The following is a 20,979-nucleotide window of genomic DNA, read 5'->3' on the forward strand; positions in this document are numbered from 1 at the left end:
TCCAGTCAAAGTATAGGAGTAATGACCAATGTGAAGCAGCAGCACAGGAATAATAGTCAGCGTATCAATATACAAACATAATGCACAGAGAGATGTCACAAAACAGGAATAAAACCGTGAAGCCATAGTATGGGGATAATAAACCCTGGTATTCCCTTACGCAGCAGAAGCATTACTGCATGGGACCACGACTGGCCAGTCATATCCTCTGGCAATAGCCATTGTCTGGGAGGGGGGTCCTGCTACAGCAAATAAGGGGTTCTTCAAACTGTACATCCCCCCCCCCCCCCCAAAAAAAATACTCAGCCCCTTTTCAGCTACTTCTGGTTTGTGAAAGGTAACTAGCAGCCAATACAGCTTCCGATACTGGTCCCATAGGGGTTGCTGTTCACGAGTCTGGAAAAGTTGGGTGACTACTTGCTTGTAATCCATAGCCATATTGATTTCATCCAGCTTTCCTAGGATCAGACATAACAGAAGCGGAATAGATACAATAGATTTTTTAACCACTTAAAAAAAAGGATGACTCAAGGACATTTACTGGCTTTACATGGACTGTTCTAAGGACTGGGCGAAGAATTGGGCTATGTAGGGAGAGATTTTGATGATTGGTATATCACAAAAGAAAATTTTCCAAGATCCTGTAAAATCCCATTACTATAAACGTGTCCAATCCCTTTTTTTATGGTCACCAGAGAGGGGACAGATGTCTCCGTGACCCTTGATGTGAGTCTATGGCTGCCCTTAGTGGTTCAGTCTCTTCTTGCCTCTATGCCTGCCATCTTTAATCATAGTATCTAACTGTCCGATTCTGCCTATTATTTGCTGTTTTTCCTCTCTTTGTAAATTTCTATGGTATTCTGTTTATTTCTGTTTCTCACTCTCTTTCCCATAGGATTGCATTGCTTGTGTTCCTATTCTCTCCTTTCTTTGTCACTGCCTCCATTGCTTGCTGTCCACTCGGCCTGTGTCTGTTTTCTCTAGAAGCTGCACCCTCCTCCTCCTCCTCCTCATGTCTGCCTCCCTCCTCAGCGCTGGGTCTCTCCTCCTCCCTCTCTCCTCCTTCTCATTATCTGCACAGTTCTCCAGCATCCCAGTGACGCAGGAACGAAAGAAAAAAATATCACAGGACCAGCAGCACCAGGACACTAATCCGACCGAAATCCAGAGGTTACAGGAATCAGGATCAGGACCACAGGACACCTGAAACAGCAGTGACCATCAGGACTCAGCATCAGGTGCATCAGGACCAAGGACAGCAGCATCTGCCAGAGCAAGGCCTGGGTGAGTCCAACTCCATCCCTGCTGGATACACTCGTATTATTTCTAGTTCATTTTTAGAATTTAAAAAATATGTATCTATCTATTATCTGTCCATCTATTATCTATCTTATATCTATCTAATATATCTCTCTATTTATCTATCTAATATCTATCTATCTGATATCTATTTAATATCTAATTATCTCTAATATAATATATTTCTATCTATCATCTATTTAATATCTAATTATCTCTAATATATTTCTATCTATCTATCTAGTTATCTACCTATCTGTTTATCTATTATCTGTCCATCTATTTATCTATCTAATATTTATCGAATATATTTCTCTATTTATCTAATATCTATCTATTTATCTATCCATCTAATATCTAGTTAATATCTAATTATCTCTAATATAATCTAATATCTATCTCTATCTATCTATCTATCTATCTATCTATCTATCTATCTATCTATCTATCTATCTATCTATCTATCTATCTATCTATCTATTCATACTAAATCTATCTATTCATACTAAAACATATACATTGGATAGGAGATATGCAACCATGGGTGTACAACACGAGTAATATATTCTGTACATGTTGTAATATAAAGGAGAAATATATAGGTTTGTGGAAGGTAATACATGGTAGGAGGGAATGACAGATCTATGGATCAGTGATACATTGTTGTGTGGTCAATAGTCAGCACTTTGATTTATTAACAACTACTTTACAAATTACTTCCCATCCTAACCCTCCCCCTCCAGTCATCTACAGTACGCGCCTTCATTACTCTTTCTCTCTTCTCCTTATTCTTTTATCTCCCTCCATCTCTCTATCTCTCATAGATTTTGCTCGCTATTGCTGTGTGCCTTCATTTTCCTTTAACGTGCTCTTCTCCATGGTGGCTGAACAACTAACCATACGTTCTAAATCTCTAAGTGTCTCCACTATGACGGATGTACAACTGACCATGTTTTGCCCCAAATAACCATCCCATGGTTGGTTCCCGGCTCCATCCCCTCTTCCCGTCTTGTGTGTTTTTCTGTGACAATACCCCATGTTGGTCTCTACAAGGCTCTGGCCTCTACTTTAAATCTCTTTCTGTATTTTTCATATCTCCATTGTTCTGATCCTTCGTCTACAAGCTTTCACATATTCTCTTCCCTGGTCCATTGTGTCGCTCCTTAGGTCTGACTCATTCATTTTCTGTCCCTTCCCTCTCTTATGTTCCTTGCAGCCTTTCAACGTTTTGCTCTTTCTGACTGCTGAGCCCAATCTATGTCCCTGCCCTCCCCTTCGAGCGCTGGCTTGGTGCCTGCGGACATTTTTAGACACAGCCTTCCCCTGGTGTAATCTAGTGTCCTGAAAACAGGCTGTGATGGTCCCTGGCTGGTAGCCTAGCTCTGTCCTACCTCTCCCACTATAAACTGGAGCATTGTGTGTGTACAATCAGCGTCTTGTATTCACGCTCATTGTGTTATAGCTGCAGAATTGTACATCGCAGATGTTCATTAACGGGACCGTCATCATTGGATGATTCGATGAGGCCTATTATTTTTATTATAGTGCTGGTTTGTGATAGTACTATGTTTTATGGTCCTGATAATTGTCTGTACTGGGATTGTACAGATGATCTACATATACAGTTGCAAGAAAAAGTAAGTGAACCTTTTGGGATTACCTGGATTTCGGCATTGTTTAGTAATAAAATGTGGTCTGATTGATGCGTAAGTCACAATTATAGACAAACACAATCGAACAAAACTAATAACACACAAATAGTTGTACTGTTCATGTTTTTTATTGGGCACATTGAAGAAACATTCACAGTGCAGAGAGGAAAAGTAGGTGAACCCCTGAATGTAATAACCTGTAGATCTTCCATCAGCAGCAATCGCCTCCCCTAACGTTTCCTGCAGTTGCAAATTAGATTTGCACAATGGTGAGGAGAAATTTTGGATCAGTCCTTCCTGCAGATGTGTTTCAGCTCATCAATATCTCTGGGATGCCTTGCGTGCACAGTCCTCTTCAGGTCATGTCACAGCTTCTCAATAGGGTTACGGTCAGGACTCCGACTTGGCCATTCCGAAAACGCAAATCCTCTTCTTTTTCAACCATTCTTTAGCTGATTTACTTATGTGCTTTGGGTCATTGTCTTGTTGCATCACCCAACGTCTCTTCAGCTTGAGGCCATGGACTGCTGCCCTTACATTCTCCTTTAGGCCCTGTTCACACGGAGTTTTCTGACGAGTTTTTTGGGGCAGAAACCACACCAAAAAACTCCTCAAAAACCGCCCGAAAATGCCTCCCATTGATTTCAATGGGAGGCAGATGAGTTTTTTTTCCACGAGTAAAAAAAACTCGTCGTGGTAAAAAGAAGCAACATGACCCATCTTGAGGCGGTTTCCTCCTCCAAAACCCCATTTCAATGAGTCAGAAAGAGGAAAAAAAACCCTCGACGAGTGTTTTGACGAGTTTTTGTCAAACCACTGTGCAAAAACCTACTGGAGCAGTTTTTGCAGGAGGAATTTTCCTCCTGCAAAAAACTCAGTGTGAACACAGCCTTAATATGTTTTGATACCCCTTGGAATTCATTGTTCCCCCAATGATCGCAAGGCGTCCAAGCCTGAGACAGAAAAGCAGCCCCCAACCATGGTGCTCCCTCCACCATGCCCCTTCCACCATGCTTCACAGTTGGGATGAGGTGTTGGTGTACCGTCCTCTTTTTCCTCCGAACAGCATTGTGGATTTGTGCTAAAAACTTCCACTTTTGTCTCATTGTCCTTGAAACATTTTCCCAGAAGCATTGTGGAACATTTAGGTGATCTTGGCCAAATTTATGATGGGGTACAATGTTTCTTTTGCACAGCAGCTTCCTTCGTGGTGTCCTTCCAGGAACATCATTCTAGTTAAGTGTTTTTCTAATAGTGAAGACATGAACAGAGGTTTCTGAAGTTTGTAGGGTCTTCAGTACGTCTTTTGCTGTTACCCTTGAGTTGTTTTTCACCTCTTTCAGGAATACCCATGGTGCTCTTGGAGTGATCTTAACAGGTCTCCATTTGTAGACAATTTGTCTAATCTTGGATTGATGTACACTCAGCTCTTAATCAATGCTTTGTAAACCTTTTCCAGCTTCATGTGTCCCTATAACACGTCTTCTGAGTTTTTTTTTTAAATGTGGTTTGCCTCGAGGCATGGTTCACACTAACCGATCTGTCTTGAGAAGACCATATTTGTCAGTAACCAGGCTTTGTGTGCCTTTATTTAATGAGTATAGCACCTGTCAAACCCACACTTCCAATCTCATCTCCTAAATTGAAACACCTTTTGCCAATTAGCTCTTGAAGAAGTCATTAACACAGAGGTTCTCTTACTTTTTTTTCTATGCACTGTGGATGTTTACTCAATGGTTTTAATAAAATAAACAGTACAATTGTTTGTTGGTTATTAGTTTTGTTAGATTGCGTTTATCTATAATTGTGACTTGGATAACAATCAGACCACGTTTTATTAATAATCAAGGCAGAAATCCAGGTAATTCCAAAGCAATCACTTACTTTTTCTTGCAAGTGTAGCTGTATTGTAATATTAAATGACCTGGAGTCATGTGACTGGTCTGGACACTATACCGTGATTGACTTGTATGATAAAGGCCAGTACTGGGACCTGTGCATCTGGACCACAGAGTTTCTTATTATAATGATACAAATTTTTAGCGGAATTGTGAGATGCCCATCTAAACTGGCAATACATGAGAGTGCCTCAAAATACCAATATTACAATGTGCCTAAACCCCATTTAGAAAACTTGAGAATCATTTTCAGGTATGTTGCTGAATACAACTTGAAGATTCCCATCAATAGTACCTGATAGGGGAACATAAATAGGTACAATACAAGTAGAAGAACTTGTTCTATATGGCCAAAGAAGGAATAGCCAAGTTAGATGCTTCTTCTCTTCCTTGACCCGTGTGTTGAGAACCAGTAGTGTAATGTTACTGCTATGAACTAGGAGCGACTTCTTGTACAGGTATTGTATGATTAAACTACACAATGTCTTGTTGTGGTTGTATATGCCTGCTCTCGGATTATATGATTAGATCAAGGTGCTTTAATTTACCCATAATGTTCTGTCCTTGGATTATATGGTTGTCCCACATGGTACCTTACTCTACTGATATTATATCACTGGTCCACAGAGGGCCTTTCTGTAGTCACACACCTTGCAGTGGTATTACACTATATTACTGGACCACAAAGTGGCTTATTGTAGTCATACACCTTGCAGAGGGATTATATCACTGGACCTTACTGTGGTCAGACACCTTGCAGTGGATTATATTACTAGACCACAGAGTGCCTTAAGGTTGTCCTACATTTTGCAGTGGGATTATATCAATGGACCACAGAGTGGTTTATTGTAGTCATACACCTTCCAGTGGGATTAAATCCTGGACCACAGAGGACCTTTCTGTAGTCATACACCTTGCAGTGGGATAATATTATTGGACTACAGAGGGCCTTACTGTAGTCATGCACCTTGCAGTGGGATTATATAACTGGACCACAGAGTGCCTTTCTTTAGTAGGATTATATTATTGGATTTACTGTAATCATATACCTTGCAGTGGGATTAACTGGGCCACAGAGTGCCTTCTCTAGTCATCCAATTTGCAGTGGGATTATGTCACTGGTCCACAGAGTGCCTTACTGTAGTCATACGCCTTGCAGTGGGATTATATCATTGGGCCACAGAGTGCCTTTCTTTAGTTATATACATTGCAGTGGGATTATATTGCTAAACCACAGAGTGCCTTACCATAGTCATACATCTTCCAGTAGGATGATATTATTGGACCTTAGGGTGCCTTACTGTGGTGATATGCATTGCAGTGGGATTATATCACTGGGCCACAGAGTGCCTTACTTTAGTCATATACCTTGCAATGGGATTATATAACTGGACCACAGAATGCTTTACTGTAGTCAGACACCTTGGAGTGGGATTATATCACTTAAACACAGAAGGCCCTACTGTAGTCATACACCTTGCAGTAAATTTATATCACTGGACCACAGAGTGCTTTTCTGCTGTCATACTCTTTGCAGTGAGATTATAACACTGCACCACAGAGGGCCTTACTGTAGTAATACACCTTGCAGTGGGATTATATCACTGGACCACAGAGTACTTTACTATGGTCATACACCTTCCAGTAGGATCATATTTTTGGACCTCAAGTCCCTTACTGTAGTGATAAACATTACAGTGAGATTATATAATTAAACCAGAGTGCTTTACTGTAGTCATAAACCTTGTATTGGGATTATATAATTTAACCACAGAAGGCCTTATTGTAGTCATACACCTTGCAGTGGGATTATATTATTGGACCATAAAGGGCCTTACTGTAGTCAAATACCTTCCAGTAAGATTATATTATTGGACCACAGAGGACCTTACCTTATTCATACACCTTGCAGTGGGATTATTTTATTGGACCACAGAGTGGATTACCGTATTCATACACCTTGCAGTGGAATTATATTTCTGGACCACAGAGTACCTTACCATAGTCATACATATTCCATCATATTATTGGCCACACATTGCAGTGGGATTATATCACTCGGCCACAGAGTGCCTTACTGTAGTCATAGATCTTGCAATGGGATTATTTAATTGGACCACAGAGTGCTTTACTGTAGTCAGACACCTTGCAGTGGGAATATATCACTAAACCACAGAAGGCCCTACTGTAGTCATACACATTGCAGTGAGATTATGTTATTGGACCACAGGATTTTACTGTAGCCATACACTTTGCAGTGGGATTATGTTATTGGACCACAGAGGATTTTACTGTAGTCATACACCTTGCAGTGGGATTATATAACTGGACCACAGAGGATTTTACTGTAGTCATATACCTCCCAGCAGGATTATATTATTGAGCCTCAGAGGACCTTACCGTATTCATACATTTTGCAGTTGGATTATATCACTGGACCACAGAGGGCCTTTCTGTAGTCATACACCTTGCAATGGGATTATATCACCGGACGACAGAGTACAATTTTGTAGTCATATACCTTCCAGTAGGTTTATATTGTCGGCCCACAGTGCGTCTTACTGTAGTCATACACTTTGCCACTGGACCACAGAGTGCTTTATTGTAGTCATACACCTAGCGGTGGGATTATATCACTAGACTACAGAGTTCCTCTCTGTAGTCATACACTTTGCAGTGGGATTATATCACTGGAACACAGAGTGCCTTTCTTTAGTCATATAACTTTTAATAGGATTATATTATTGGACCACTGCAGGCTTTACTGTAGTCATATACCTTGCAGTGGGATTAACTGGACCACAGAGTGCCTTCTCTATACTAGAGAGTCTTGCCATTTGCAGTGGGATTAAATCATTGAACCACAAAGGGCTTTACTGCTGTCATACACCTTGCAGTGGGATTATATTATCGGACCACAGTGTGCTTTACTGTAGTCATCAACTTGCAGAGGGATTATATAATTATACCACGTTCCTTACTGTATACATACACCTTTCAGTAGAATTATATCACTGAACCACAGAGGGCCTTACTGTAGTTTTAGGTTTGAGAGGAGGTAGAATAAAAATATATATATATTTTAAAAAAATATATATATATATTTTTATTTTTTTTAATACTTCCCCAGCGCTGTCTCTTTGCAAAGAAGGTATATGCAAATGATTGTGGCAATCAGTCCATGTGAGGCAGGAGGTAAATGCTATATCTTTAATTGAAATTAAGCTACGACTTACGAGATCGGACCGACCTCTTCATCAGGCTGAAAAAACATACCTATACCTGTGGGTATGTTTTTTAGCCTGATGAAGGGATTGGTCCGATCTCATAACCTGTAGCTTAATTTTAAACATATAGCATTTACCTCCTGCCTCACATGGACTGATTGCCACAATCATTTGCATATACCTTCTATGCAAAGAGACAGCGCTGGGGAAGTATTAAAAAATAAATAAATATATATATACATATTTTTATTCTAACTCCTCTCACACCTAATTTAGCACGGTGACCATGTGGCTCCCGGATGGAATCCTAGCTGCAGTCTCCTACTCTGACAAGAGGTTGTTGTGCCTCCAGCACAACGCCTTATGGTAAGCATATTTCTTACCCCAAGCCCCTATTAGCTTTTATTTTGTGATGATGCACTGTGTGCGCCGGACATTCTCTCTCTTTTTTCGTTCCCTCATACTTTACTATAGTCTTATACCCTTCAGTGGGATTATATCATTGGACCACAGAGTGCCTTACTGTGGTCATACACCTTGCAGTGGGATGACATAATTATACCACAGAGTGCCTTACTGTAGTCATACACCTTGCAGTGGGATTATATCATTATATCACAGAGTGCCTTACTGTAGTCATACACCTTGCAGTGGGATTATAACATTATATCACAGAGTGCCTTACTGTGGTCATACACCTTGCAGTGGGATTATAACATTATACCACAGAGTGCCTTACTGTGGTCATACACCTTGCAGTGGGATGACATAATTATACCACAGAGTGCCTTACTGTAGTCATACACCTTGCAGTGGGATTATATCATTATATCACAGAGTGCCTTACTGTAGTCATACACCTTGCAGTGGGATTATAACATTATATCACAGAGTGCCTTACTGTGGTCATACACCTTGCAGTGGGATTATAACATTATACCACAGAGTGCCTTACTGTGGTCATACACCTTGCAGTGGGATGATATAATTATACCACTGAGTTCCTTACTGTGGTCATACACCTTGCAGTGGGATGACATAATTATACCACAGAGTGCCTTACTGTGGTCATACACCTTGCAGTGGGATGACATAATTATACCACAGAGTGCCTTACTGTGGTCATACACCTTGCAGTGGGATTATATCATTATATCACAGAGTGCCTTATTGTAGTCATACACCTTGCAGTGGGATTATAACATTATACCACAGAGTGCCTTACTGTAGTCATACACCTTGCAGTGGGATTATAACATTATACCACAGAGTGCCTTACTGTAGTCATACACCTTGCAGTGGGATGATAGAATTATACCAGAGTGCCTTACTGTAGTCATACACCTTGCAGTGGGATGACATAATTATACCACAGAGTGCCTTACTGTAGTCATACACCTTGCAGTGGGATGATATAATTATACCACAGAGTGCCTTACTGTGGTCATACACCTTGCAGTGGGATGATATAATTATACCACAGAGTGCCTTACTGTGGTCATACACCTTGCAGTGGGATTATAACATTATATCACAGAGTGCCTTACTGTGGTCATACACCTTGCAGTGGGATGATATAATTATACCACAGAGTGCCTTACTGTGGTCATACACCTTGCAGTGGGATTATGACATTATATCACAGAGTGCCTTACTGTAGTCATACACCTTGCAGTGGGATGATAGAATTATACCTCAGAGTGCCTTACTGTGATCATACACCTTGCAGTGGGATGATAGAATTATACCACAGAGTGCCTTACTGTGGTCATACACCTTGCAGTGGGATTATAACATTATATCACAGAGTGCCTTACTGTGGTCATACACCTTGCAGTGGGATGATATAATTATACCACAGAGTGCCTTACTGTAGTCATACACCTTGCAGTGGGATGATAGAATTATACCACAGAGTGCCTTACTGTGGTCATACACCTTGCAGTGGGATTATAACATTGGACCACAGAGTGAAGAAAATATAACTGCATTGTAGAGCGCCATACTAGAATGATACTGGTCTACATTGGCTCTCTATGACTGCACTATAGAGTGCCTTATTGAAATGCTGTAATTTTACCACTAACAGGGGAGTTTGTCACCATGGAGCTATAGCCTTAATAGTATTTCAATAATTTCACAATTCTTCCTATCAAACCTTCCAGCACTGCCAACATATTCTCTGACCGCAGTGTGAGCAGAGCCTGAGTTTTGAAAGAAGCTAGCTACTTCCTCCTGCACTAATGTCACCACTCGCATTCACATTTACTGCACATAAGGATTCAGGAACAGTCAGGTTCTAATATTCAGCTAAAAATGTAGTTTTTTTTTAAAATTTCTTCATATGTCTTCCTAGAAGAACCGGCTGTGGGAAAAATCAGGACCATACAGGCCTGAGAGCTTATAGATGCGTAAGAATGATACTGTCAACAGTAAATCGTGGCATAATTGTGGCCGCAGTGTAACTTCAATTATTCCCTACAGGGATAAGTCTAGAGCTACCGGATGACTATCGCTAACATTTTTATACAATTTTTCCAAAATGATCATGTGAAGCACCTGCCATGGGGCCCCCGATTACAGTGACAGCCACAGGAACCCCAAATAATAGTGACAGCCACAGTAATTCTAATAACAGTGACAAACACAAATTCCAACTAACCGTGACAGCCACAGACCACAAATAACCGTAACAGACACAAACTCCCAAAAACAGTGACTGACCCAGACCCTTAATAATAGTGACAATATACCCACAGAACATTGTGAGCTACAGTAACCCCAGTGATAATGAAAGAAAACATTGAGGGATAAAGTTTTGACAGGAGACGGCAGGCATAGGGCAGTGAGTGCGAGCTCGACTTCGTTTAGTGGTGCCAACAAAGCAGAAAATCTCAGCATCCTCCTTAAGCCCCAGCTTGCCAAGAAAATTGTCACACCATGTGCCACGGGTTTGTCACCAGTGCCATATAACCTCATTATAATATTACTTGTATATAGCAGCTAATTGTTACAGGTCGGCACTAACATTTTATGATTCATCCATAGATTGACTTCACTTTCAGGACTGGAATTGCCTGACTAATGATAACTGAGCGCCCTACTGAAGTCATCATGGAGTCAACTTGAGTGATTGATCCCCGGGGTATTAATGATCTTCCTTGTGTTTTATTCACTTTAATCCTATTGGTTAACTCAGAATTATGACCAGGGAAGACCCTCCAGATTCTGCGCCGGAGGAGAACCAGCGTCCCATTGATTTCCAGACTCCTATTCTAGAGAAACGAAAAAGACCAGTGGTTCACCCATCAGCTCCGGCTCCTCTTCCTAAGGATTATGGTAATCACTAACACATTCCCATATTAAACATTGGTTCTACTGATTTTCATTCTGGCTCTATATTGGAATTGTGGGGTTCACTCTCACTTCTTCTTTCCTGTCCACATTTTCTACCACAGCTTTCACATTCTTTGATCCCAACGACCCTGCGTGCCAGGAAATCTTGTTTGACCCCCAAACGAGTATTCCTGAACTCTTTGCTATCATCCGCCAATGGGTGCCACAGGTCCAGCACAAGATAGATGTTATTGGCGGCGAGGTAAGTTATTTATGGATCTAGGAATGGTTATGGATTACACATCATCACAAAGGCTAGGTGCATCCATCTTTGTTAATGCTCCAATGCATCGGAAATGAAAAATGAAGCAACTTTTTGAAATAAATTAAAAAATGTACTGTTTTGTATCTACAGCTCCTATGCAAGCTTACGTGTCTCCATGGTTACAGACTGTAAACATTTTTGGAGTCCAATCTTACTCCACTTCTCCCACTCTTCTTGCTAACCTATAGACATTAGAAGATGGGGCAAATGCAAGAGAGTAGCACATAACTGTAGGATCAGACTACACAGGATTTGGTTGTAGTCTGTTACCATGGAGACACACAGGTCTATATAGTTGCTGTATACACATAACAGTAGATTGTTTTCAATCAAGACTTATTTATATTTTTAGTTTCATTACAGCAATAAAATAATAGTTGCAAATCTGGATATACCCTTTAAATTTGTTTAACACAGGGATAGTAGAAGTTCACAACCTAGAAAAAATGTAGAGTTGTCCACATCTCACCGGAAGTAAAATCAGCAACATCATTCAACTCAATTCATCATTATTGTGTCCAGAGTTCACATTACAAAGCCTAAGGAACCTGGACCTAAAGGAAAGGTCAGGGGTGGGACCACCAAAACCCACCTACATTACACCAACAGATTTGCAACAACTACCACTTTCAGAAAGTAGGTAGATATATAGTTGACAGTTATATTATATTTATACCATATATATTATTTTTAATGCCACAAATACCAAATAAATCGCATCGCGAAACATAATACACGATGTATAACATATTAGGCTATGTTTACACTGCTGCTTGGGGCTCCAATTGGATCCGCTGCGCAATGGATCCGGCACAGCGTTGTGGCTTCCGTTATAAATGGAAGCCACAATGCAAATGTGAACAGAGACTGATGGTGTCTTAACATGCTTCGTTAATGCATCAGATTTGGCGATATCTTGCACGACTTTTCGCTACTGGACGTGAAATAAATTCAACTGCGTGTGTTTACATGTGGCGACTCCTCGAAATTATAATCGTAGTCACATGGTACAGAGACCGGACAGCAAAGTCTAAATGGGTGGTTTAATTGCCAGACCATTGAGGGATTGCATTTACGGACTCAAAATTTGAAAGTAGTCGTCTACGAGTATTTACACATTGAGACAGTCGTGAGAAACTATTGAATTGTAAGCATTATCGAGTCATGTAAAGGCACCTTAAGGTTGAACATCTCAGTCACGCAAAGACCTTGAAGATATTACACACGACAATGTCATTTTTTTGATATTAGGTATACAACGGGTAATACTGACATGAGGCTTTGTAAGGGGTTAAGTATGCTTTTTTTTCCATGACAGATCTTAAGACGAGGCTGCCACATGAATGACAGGGACGGACTAACAGACATGACGTTATTACACTATGCGTGTAAAGCTGGAGCACATGGTGTAGGTATGTATTTTGGTCCTCAGCATTTGAATGGATTTTAACCTTGTGTAGTACAAACTGTATACAACACATTGGACCCATAACAACCAACTAGAAAACAGCAGGGCAGAGCGGCAGAGGTACCCGTCACACCCGAGCCATGGTGCTGGAGGGGACCTGATGGCACCTCCGCCACATAAGACGATAGTATAAATGGGAAATGGTAAGTGGCGACATAGTAAAAAATTTTGCACTGGTGCTTCAAGTGACGCCTCTGTCCAGCTATCAAGTCCTAAGTCTTAAGTCTCGGATTCTGTATTACTGAGGGTCTGAGAAGGTGTTTCATGATGGACTCTTGTGCATACTGTCACGTAGCGTGTTAGTGGACCCACTAGGCCGCATCGCCGTAGCAGGGAGGCAGCTGGCCAAACAACAGGAACCCCAGAATACAAAGTCCCACACAAGGGTACCTGGATAGTCCAGACAGTGGCCGCAGCTCTGGCACTGATAGAGATGGGTGCAGCAGGTATCGCCAAACGTGGCGGATGTCACAGGTGCCGCAGGTTGCGCCAGACGTGGCGAATTCCTCTGGACGTGGCAGATGACACAGATGCCGCAGGTTGCGCCAGACATTGCGAAATCCTCGACGTGGCAGATGACACAGATGCCGCAGGTTGCACCAAACGTGGCGAATTACTCTGGACGTGGCAGATGACACAGGACGTGACACGACCCCGACACTAATAGGCACAGGAACAAGAACAACACGGGATACAGGAACAGGTAACAGGGCATTGGGTAACAACTGAAACGGGAAACACTAAGGGACCATTTGCAAGACTGACTGGGAAAACTAACAATGCTCAGGCAAGGATCAGAAGGCCTGGAGCCTTCTTATGGACCAGGAAATCATGGCAGACCGGAGCGGAAGTGAGCGCTGGCGTCCCCTAGGAAGGAGATGGGGACCAGCGCTCACGGATCCATGGCTGTGGGCATCGGGAGGTGAGTAAACCCGAAGGCCCGTAGCCATGGACGCTACACATACAGTCGCAGTGGGTTAGGTTATGGGTGAATTGGTTGGGGCCTCCTAAGGGGCAGAAGTTAGAAAAGAAGGGGGATATATGTAACTTTGCTTTCTGTACCCCCTTTATAGCGGAGGCTGCAACGTGAGACCAACTACCTGATTGGCTGTAATATCTTCAGAATTACTTGGCTCCATTTTTTTTTTCATAAATAAGTTATAAATAATCTTTTTCGGATCTGGAGGAAAGTAATCACAGTATTAATATACATATTGGGGGAGAATTATCAAGACTGGTTCAAGGGAAAAATGGAGCAGTTGCCATAGCAACCAATCAGGGTTGCTTCTTTGATTTTTCTAAAGGGCCTCTGAAAATTCAGAGCTAGAATCTGATGAATGTTGGCAAGTATGCATATTTATTTAGCTGTCCTATAATGTATTCATTCAGGAGACCCTGCGGCTGCTGTGCGGCTGACCAATCAGCTTCTCCACCTTGGAGCAGACGTAACCCTGCGGAGCCGCTGGACTAACATGAACGCCTTGCACTATGCTGCCTATTTCGATGTCCCAGAACTGTTACGCATCTTACTGAAATCATCAAAACCTAAAGGTATGAAGACGAATTATACAGGGATGATCATTGCTGAAGAGTGCGAACCCCAATATTTTACACCTCTCTTTTTTTCACCCGTCAGTGCTCAATTCCACCTGCAGCGATTTCAACCATGGAACCGCTGTGCACATTGCGGCCTCTAATCTGTGTCTGGGGGCTGTAAAGTGTCTCCTGGAACATGGCGCCAATCCCTCAGTCAGGGTAAGTAATGCCTCATCTGCGTAGTCTCCTCTTGTGTTACTGTGACAACTTTGGATAAATAAGAAGGTTTTTTCAAAATTTCAAAGTAGTGAATTCTTATACATCGGGGTTAGGCCTCATATACAGGAGCATATTACAGCTCTGAGACATCCCCTACGTCTTATGGAGTCGTTATACAGCAACCATAGACTCGTATGTCTCTGTATTTATATGGAGTCTTGCAGAGGTCTTTTCTGTATGAATCTGTCAGAAAAGATATAATTGGATTCCATATTACAAAGGATTTCTCCACTAAAAGCATTTCTTCCATGTACTGCATGGAGCTCCATATGGCAGTACATGAATCGCCTACGCAGGAACTCCATGTGCCTCCATACAGCTTCAACGTAGAAAAATATTGTAAAAATGAAAGCATAATGTTTTGGCCAGCCGTGCGGCACAGTTGTGCTGCAACGACCATTGTTGTGCCCCAACGACCATTGTTGTGCCCCATCCAATCCCCCTCTTCCCATGGGAAATCTAAAAAATAAGTATACTTATCGCTCCTCTTCGCTTCTCCCCTCCGAGTCTCCTCAGGCTCCGTCAACATGCTGTGACTCATGACGCTGAGCAGTGTAAGGACCTTATACGTGTCAGATACAGCATCATGGCGCTGCCCAGCGTAAGTACGTTGTATGAGTCGCAGCATGCTGGGGGATCCTGAGTGGACACGGAGGGGGGGAGAAGTGGTCAGGTAAATATAGTTTTTGGTTTTTTTTTCAATTAGTTTGATGGGGATGGGGGGCAAAGTACGTGGCCCAGTTTTGGCCTCTACCTTTCTATGCCCCACAGAGTGAAACCTATACCAGCTAGGAGCTGGCGTAGATTTCCACAATTATTTACGCCAGATTTCTGGCATAAATTATAATAAATTTGTCAAGCTGCCATGGCCCAGCCCCCTTTTGGGAAGTCACATCCTTTTTTACAAAAGTGGCGAGGGCAGTGTAAAACGCCTAAAAGTCACAATTTTCAATGCCAATTGCGGCTTTTCGGCCCTTTTGTGACTTTTCTTCGCCGGAAAACTGGCATAGAAAGGTTGATAAATTCTCCCTTATATTTTAATTTCCTTGCAGTGTTAAAGATCTCTGCTTGCTGAAAATATTCTTGAGAATGTCCCGCTCACACAGGTGCAGGTCGTCTTGTTAAGCGTACCAACTTTCTCTCTCGTAACTTGCTGTGCACCTGTGTCAGCTGGACATGATCTGAACACATTTTGGCCTGTGGCTGTAAGATAGAATGTTTTCATTCACTGATCACAAGTAGAGGTTTTCAAAATTTAGGAATTGAAACCCAAAGTACATTAGAAGTCTTCAGAAGTTTCCATTATACGATGCCAATGATATCTCTAAATAAAAGTGCTAAAAAAAAAACACACATTAAATATTTAATTTAAAATTTGCAGTAAATTTGAGATAAATAAAGTTCTTAAAACTTCGGATCCATTTGTGTCTAATAAATGTGCATGACTACAAATATATCCACAATCACAACTCCTACAGACACCAGGGCCCAGGTACGACTGCTACCTCAGCACCCCCTACAGCTAGGCCCTTGATGACAACTCCTCTAGGAGCCATAATAGTGGCCATATAGGCTGTGACTTTTTAATCTAAACCTATCCATTGTGCCTCTATTAAGATTTTGGCTATAAATGTGTATTTTTTTCCCCTATACAGAACAGTAAAGGCCAGGTCCCAGCAGATGTGGTTCCCGACCCAATGGATATGGGTCTAGACAAGGCTGAGTCAGCCATGATTGCCAAGGAGCTGAAACAACTGCTTCTGGATGCCGTGCCCTTGACCTGTAACCTGCCCAAGGTCACACTGCCAAACTATGACAATATCCCTGGCAACCTGATGCTGGTATCTATTGGGCTGCGGCTAGGTGACCGGGTACTGCTGGACGCTGAAAAGGTACAAGATTTTACAAACTCATATTCTCTGATATGTGGCCGCCATGTCGGTAGCCAAAGAGCCCCCATGGTCTTTGACTTCCAGTACTGCTTGCCCTAACATCATTACAAAACCTAAAAAAATCATTACTGTGTATCTATAATATATACTATATATTCATGTATACCCCAAGTACAGTAATGGTATACACCAACTATGAAGTAATAAGAAACTTGGTGGAATACCACAATGGAAAGATACGATAATAATCTCCTCGCCTCGTCATTCTGTGTGCTTTTTGGCAGGCTGGCACCCTACGCTTCTGTGGCACAACTGAATTTGCAAGTGGTCAGTGGGTGGGAGTGGAGCTGGATGAGCCCGATGGGAAGAATGACGGCAGTGTGGGAGGCATCCGCTACTTTATCTGTCCCCCCAAACATGGTGAGTACCAAACCTAGTCCTAGATGAGGAGACCTTTCATAAAGTATGTATAGGCGGAGTGTGTTCATGGTCGGACTGCCCCCCCCCCCCCAGAGGTTCCTCTGTGAGTGTCACGTGATCAGGGAACCATACAATAAAATATAAAGCTGATCTATATGTCCAACTAGACCAGAGTACTCGAAGATCCTCCGGTGAGCCAGGCTCTGTCACAATTATAGGCCCCAAGGGTCCCGCAGAGGACAACCCCATTTCGGAGGTGACTTTGGAGCCAGTCACTTGACACCAGGGTCTATTTCTTATGGGATGATATACAAATAACCTATTAGATCTTATTACTGATATGTCCTGTATGTACAAGGATAACAAAGATTATGATGTAATTACAAGTATACATGTTCTGTATCGAAGGAGTGTCGATTCTTAGAATCATTGCGACTGGTGAGCCCGAGCAATCCCAGTACCGGACTGGTTGTAGTGCCGTGCAATGCTCATTGTATATTCATTTCATAATTTGAATGCATAGTATGAGGAATGTTTTTAACATTAAAATGAATTATTTTTGTAGTTAGAATGGGTTTCTCACTACAGACATTAATGGCATATCGATTAGATGTGCAAAAAGTATCTTTTCGTAAGGGGGTTCAAAGAGACTGGTGCTCTTATGGTTCAGAGTGGTGGCCATGTATGCACAGTCCTTCTCTATGGGACAGAAACAGTCGAGCCTGCTATCTCCATTCCCAGCATTAATGCAGAGAGACCACTAATGCCCTAAATCACGCGCATTAACTAACTCTCGGCTGGCACTGGTTCATGATACTTTAGGAAGCTTCAAGCTCTACTACATTAGACCATGCATGCCATATAATTGCTTTGCTGTGTTCATTGTATTTCAATACGTTTGTCCTACACTCTCTATGACTTTGGTTCCTAGGGCTTTTTGCTTCAGTGTCCAAAATCAGTAAAGCTCCGGATCAGACGCCATCCTCTGTAACCTCCACACCAAAGACCCCGCGAATGGACTTCTCCAGAGTCACCGGCAAAGCGAAGAAGGAGAAAAAATGTGAGCATGCATTACACCACATTGGTGTGAATATCATATCCGTTACACAGACATTGCAGCAAGGGACGTATTGACGTTACTATAAAAATCTGTTGGCTCTTCATAGTAGTTAACAATCTGACAACACAAGCTCGACATTACAGCTAAAATACAATGGTGGACATGGAAGTATTAAGCAAGATCACGGGCCTACCTGTACGAGATACAGGGGAGTAGAGGTTCTGTACTATACAGGGAAAATAAATGGGACATTTTAGAGTAGGGAATGGGATGACATGCTGGAGCGTGTATAACAGTAAAGTAGTGGTGTGGATAGGACGCTGCACTACAGGCTACCGTAAGGCTACACTTGGGTTCACTATTGCTGCAAAGTTGCTAAATTTTTCTATTGTATGTTATCTATCCCAGCAACGCAGAAGAAGTCCGTCAGTGTGGGCAGCTTAGACAAAGAGGGGCTCAACATTGACCTGGGGGACCAGGTGCTGGTGGCTGGACAAAAACAGGGTGTGGTACGCTTCTATGGCAAGACAGACTTTGCACCAGGTAAGTCTCATAATATATTGCAAAAGCGAGCAAGAAGGAGTTATGGTGTGTAAGATGTGATAGCAGTAGGGGGTCTTATATGGAAAAGTTATTAGGAGTATATTTGGACTTGTGTACGATGTGATATGCACTGTTTGTAATTGATGTGTCCCTCTCAATTTAGGATACTGGTTTGGAGTGGAGTTAGAAAAGTCCACAGGAAAACATGATGGTTCAGTGTTCGGTGTCCGGTATTTCACCTGTTCCCCAAAACATGGAGTATTTGCTCCACCTTCCAGGGTTCAGAGGTGAGTTTGGTGGAAGGCGCTATATACTTTACATCCTGGCATAAAGGTCTACAGACTTTAGTTTGACAAGAGCATCATTCTAGATATTCGGATATCTATTGCAGGATTGGTGGACCAAAAGAACCTCAAGTGGAGAACAATAGTGTGAAAAAGGTGCATCAAGTTACCAGTAGGTATACATTGTATGAATTCTTGTGGTTGTTGCTTGTAGAATAAGTGTATGTTTCGGTGGATTCAATGAAGATTTCACTATAATGACCAACAATCGTCAAAACATTTGACGTAAAAAGTAGCCGATACCTATGGAAATGATCATACCAAAATCTTAGTCGACTCTTCTACATGTATAGTCAGCCTTACATAGACTGGCCGACACGTGAGGAGCTCAACGCTGTCAATGAGTATACAATGAGAAGATAAGGATGGCAAAAAAGACGATGAGAGTGGTTGTACCGGATAGAGGACAATAGAAGAAAGACAATTCTGGTCAAACCAATAGGTTTTGCTACCAAGACAAGAATAAGTAGAACAAGTAGGGGTTCAAAGTTCAGGATAGAAGAAGGATTATTTTGGTGGATCAGGATGGTAGGTGAACAACAAAATAAACGTCTGATCTGGCTTTTACATATAGTACCAAGTAGGACATGATTGTTGCAGGCTCCATTTAAAGCTGGCCATACACATGAGATTTGTATTGGATGGAATACGACCGGTCAATTGTACATCGATCATTCCATCTGGCCATCAAAGAGCCGGCTACTGGCAGATCAGGGAGATAGTTTAAAAAAAAAAAAAAAACGTAAACCAAACTGGTGGGCTTGTGCAAAGTGGCAAATGATCGGTTGTGATCGGCCGATCATGCTATACGCCTGTAGTTACAGCTGACAACAGCCCAAAAAAATCCAACCTGACAGATCACATTTTTGGAAGTCATCAGTCTGCCGTTCATGCGTAATTGTTGATGGTTGGTCAAAATGGTCGGAATCTGACATTTTGTCCGATTTTTATCTTATGTGTATGGCCATTACCGTGGTTAGAAGGTGACACATTCCTAGTCCTATAAAGCCAACCATACATGATGAAGTGCTTCACGGGTAAGTAAGACACCTCATGTTCTCTATGAGAAAGAAAACTTAATAAATGTGAGATTGAACACATGAGGATCACTCAATAGATTATCATGTCATCTATTAATCATGGTGCTTGGATCTGAGCTCTTACCATGTATGAAGAGCTTAGGAGCTACCGCAGGTAATCTTCCTCTACATGTCTGATTATAATCTACATGCTGAGATATTGTCATCTAGATCAGTGGTGGCCAAACTCTAGATCGCAATCTACTGGCAGACCTCAGGTAGACCTCAACAGATATTGATGTTAGGCCACCAGTCGTTCTCTTTCTGGCCTCGTAATACGCAGGCATGGCTCAGAAGCCAATGCAGTAAGTAACCAATGGTGGCTGCTATCGCTAGTATGAGGGCATCACAAAGAATTTCATATGGCACATGTACATGTTCCGGTATCCCGATAGATCACCTAACTCAGGCTCCACAAGAAGTAGATCCCGAGCTGAGAAGGTTTGGCCTCTGCTGAGATACATAGTTCGGCAAATATGGCCATGTCAAAGAAGGCTGGTGATAATAAAGGGTGGTTGTCTTCATTCAACCCAGTCGACGATCAGCTGCCAACTGCAGGAAAAAGCAACCAGCTCTACATTTCTCCTCCAAGGAGTTTTACATGGCGGCCATTCAGAAGAT

The 20,979-nt window shown here is 42.0% G+C and overlaps 1 protein-coding gene across 1 annotated transcript in view; it reads left to right on the forward strand.

Annotated features, from left to right (window-relative positions):
• Positions 1-1,047: 1,047 nt before the first annotated feature.
• The window catches only part of CLIP3 (CAP-Gly domain containing linker protein 3), a 29,200-nt gene continuing 9,268 nt past the window's right edge, over positions 1,048-20,979 (forward strand). The window contains exons 1-12 of the mRNA XM_075836261.1: positions 1,048-1,284; positions 11,276-11,415; positions 11,535-11,674; positions 13,056-13,149; positions 14,595-14,756; positions 14,842-14,960; positions 16,676-16,912; positions 17,197-17,332; positions 18,264-18,392; positions 18,801-18,935; positions 19,099-19,222; positions 19,327-19,391. Coding sequence (XP_075692376.1) covers positions 11,280-11,415; positions 11,535-11,674; positions 13,056-13,149; positions 14,595-14,756; positions 14,842-14,960; positions 16,676-16,912; positions 17,197-17,332; positions 18,264-18,392; positions 18,801-18,935; positions 19,099-19,222; positions 19,327-19,391 — 1,477 coding nt within the window. The 5' untranslated portion in view covers positions 1,048-1,284; positions 11,276-11,279. The remainder of the gene's footprint in view (positions 1,285-11,275; positions 11,416-11,534; positions 11,675-13,055; positions 13,150-14,594; positions 14,757-14,841; positions 14,961-16,675; positions 16,913-17,196; positions 17,333-18,263; positions 18,393-18,800; positions 18,936-19,098; positions 19,223-19,326; positions 19,392-20,979) is intronic.

The sequence above is a fragment of the Rhinoderma darwinii genome, chromosome 8 (assembly GCF_050947455.1).
Source record: "Rhinoderma darwinii isolate aRhiDar2 chromosome 8, aRhiDar2.hap1, whole genome shotgun sequence".
In the NCBI taxonomy this organism is placed as follows: domain Eukaryota; kingdom Metazoa; phylum Chordata; class Amphibia; order Anura; family Rhinodermatidae; genus Rhinoderma; species Rhinoderma darwinii.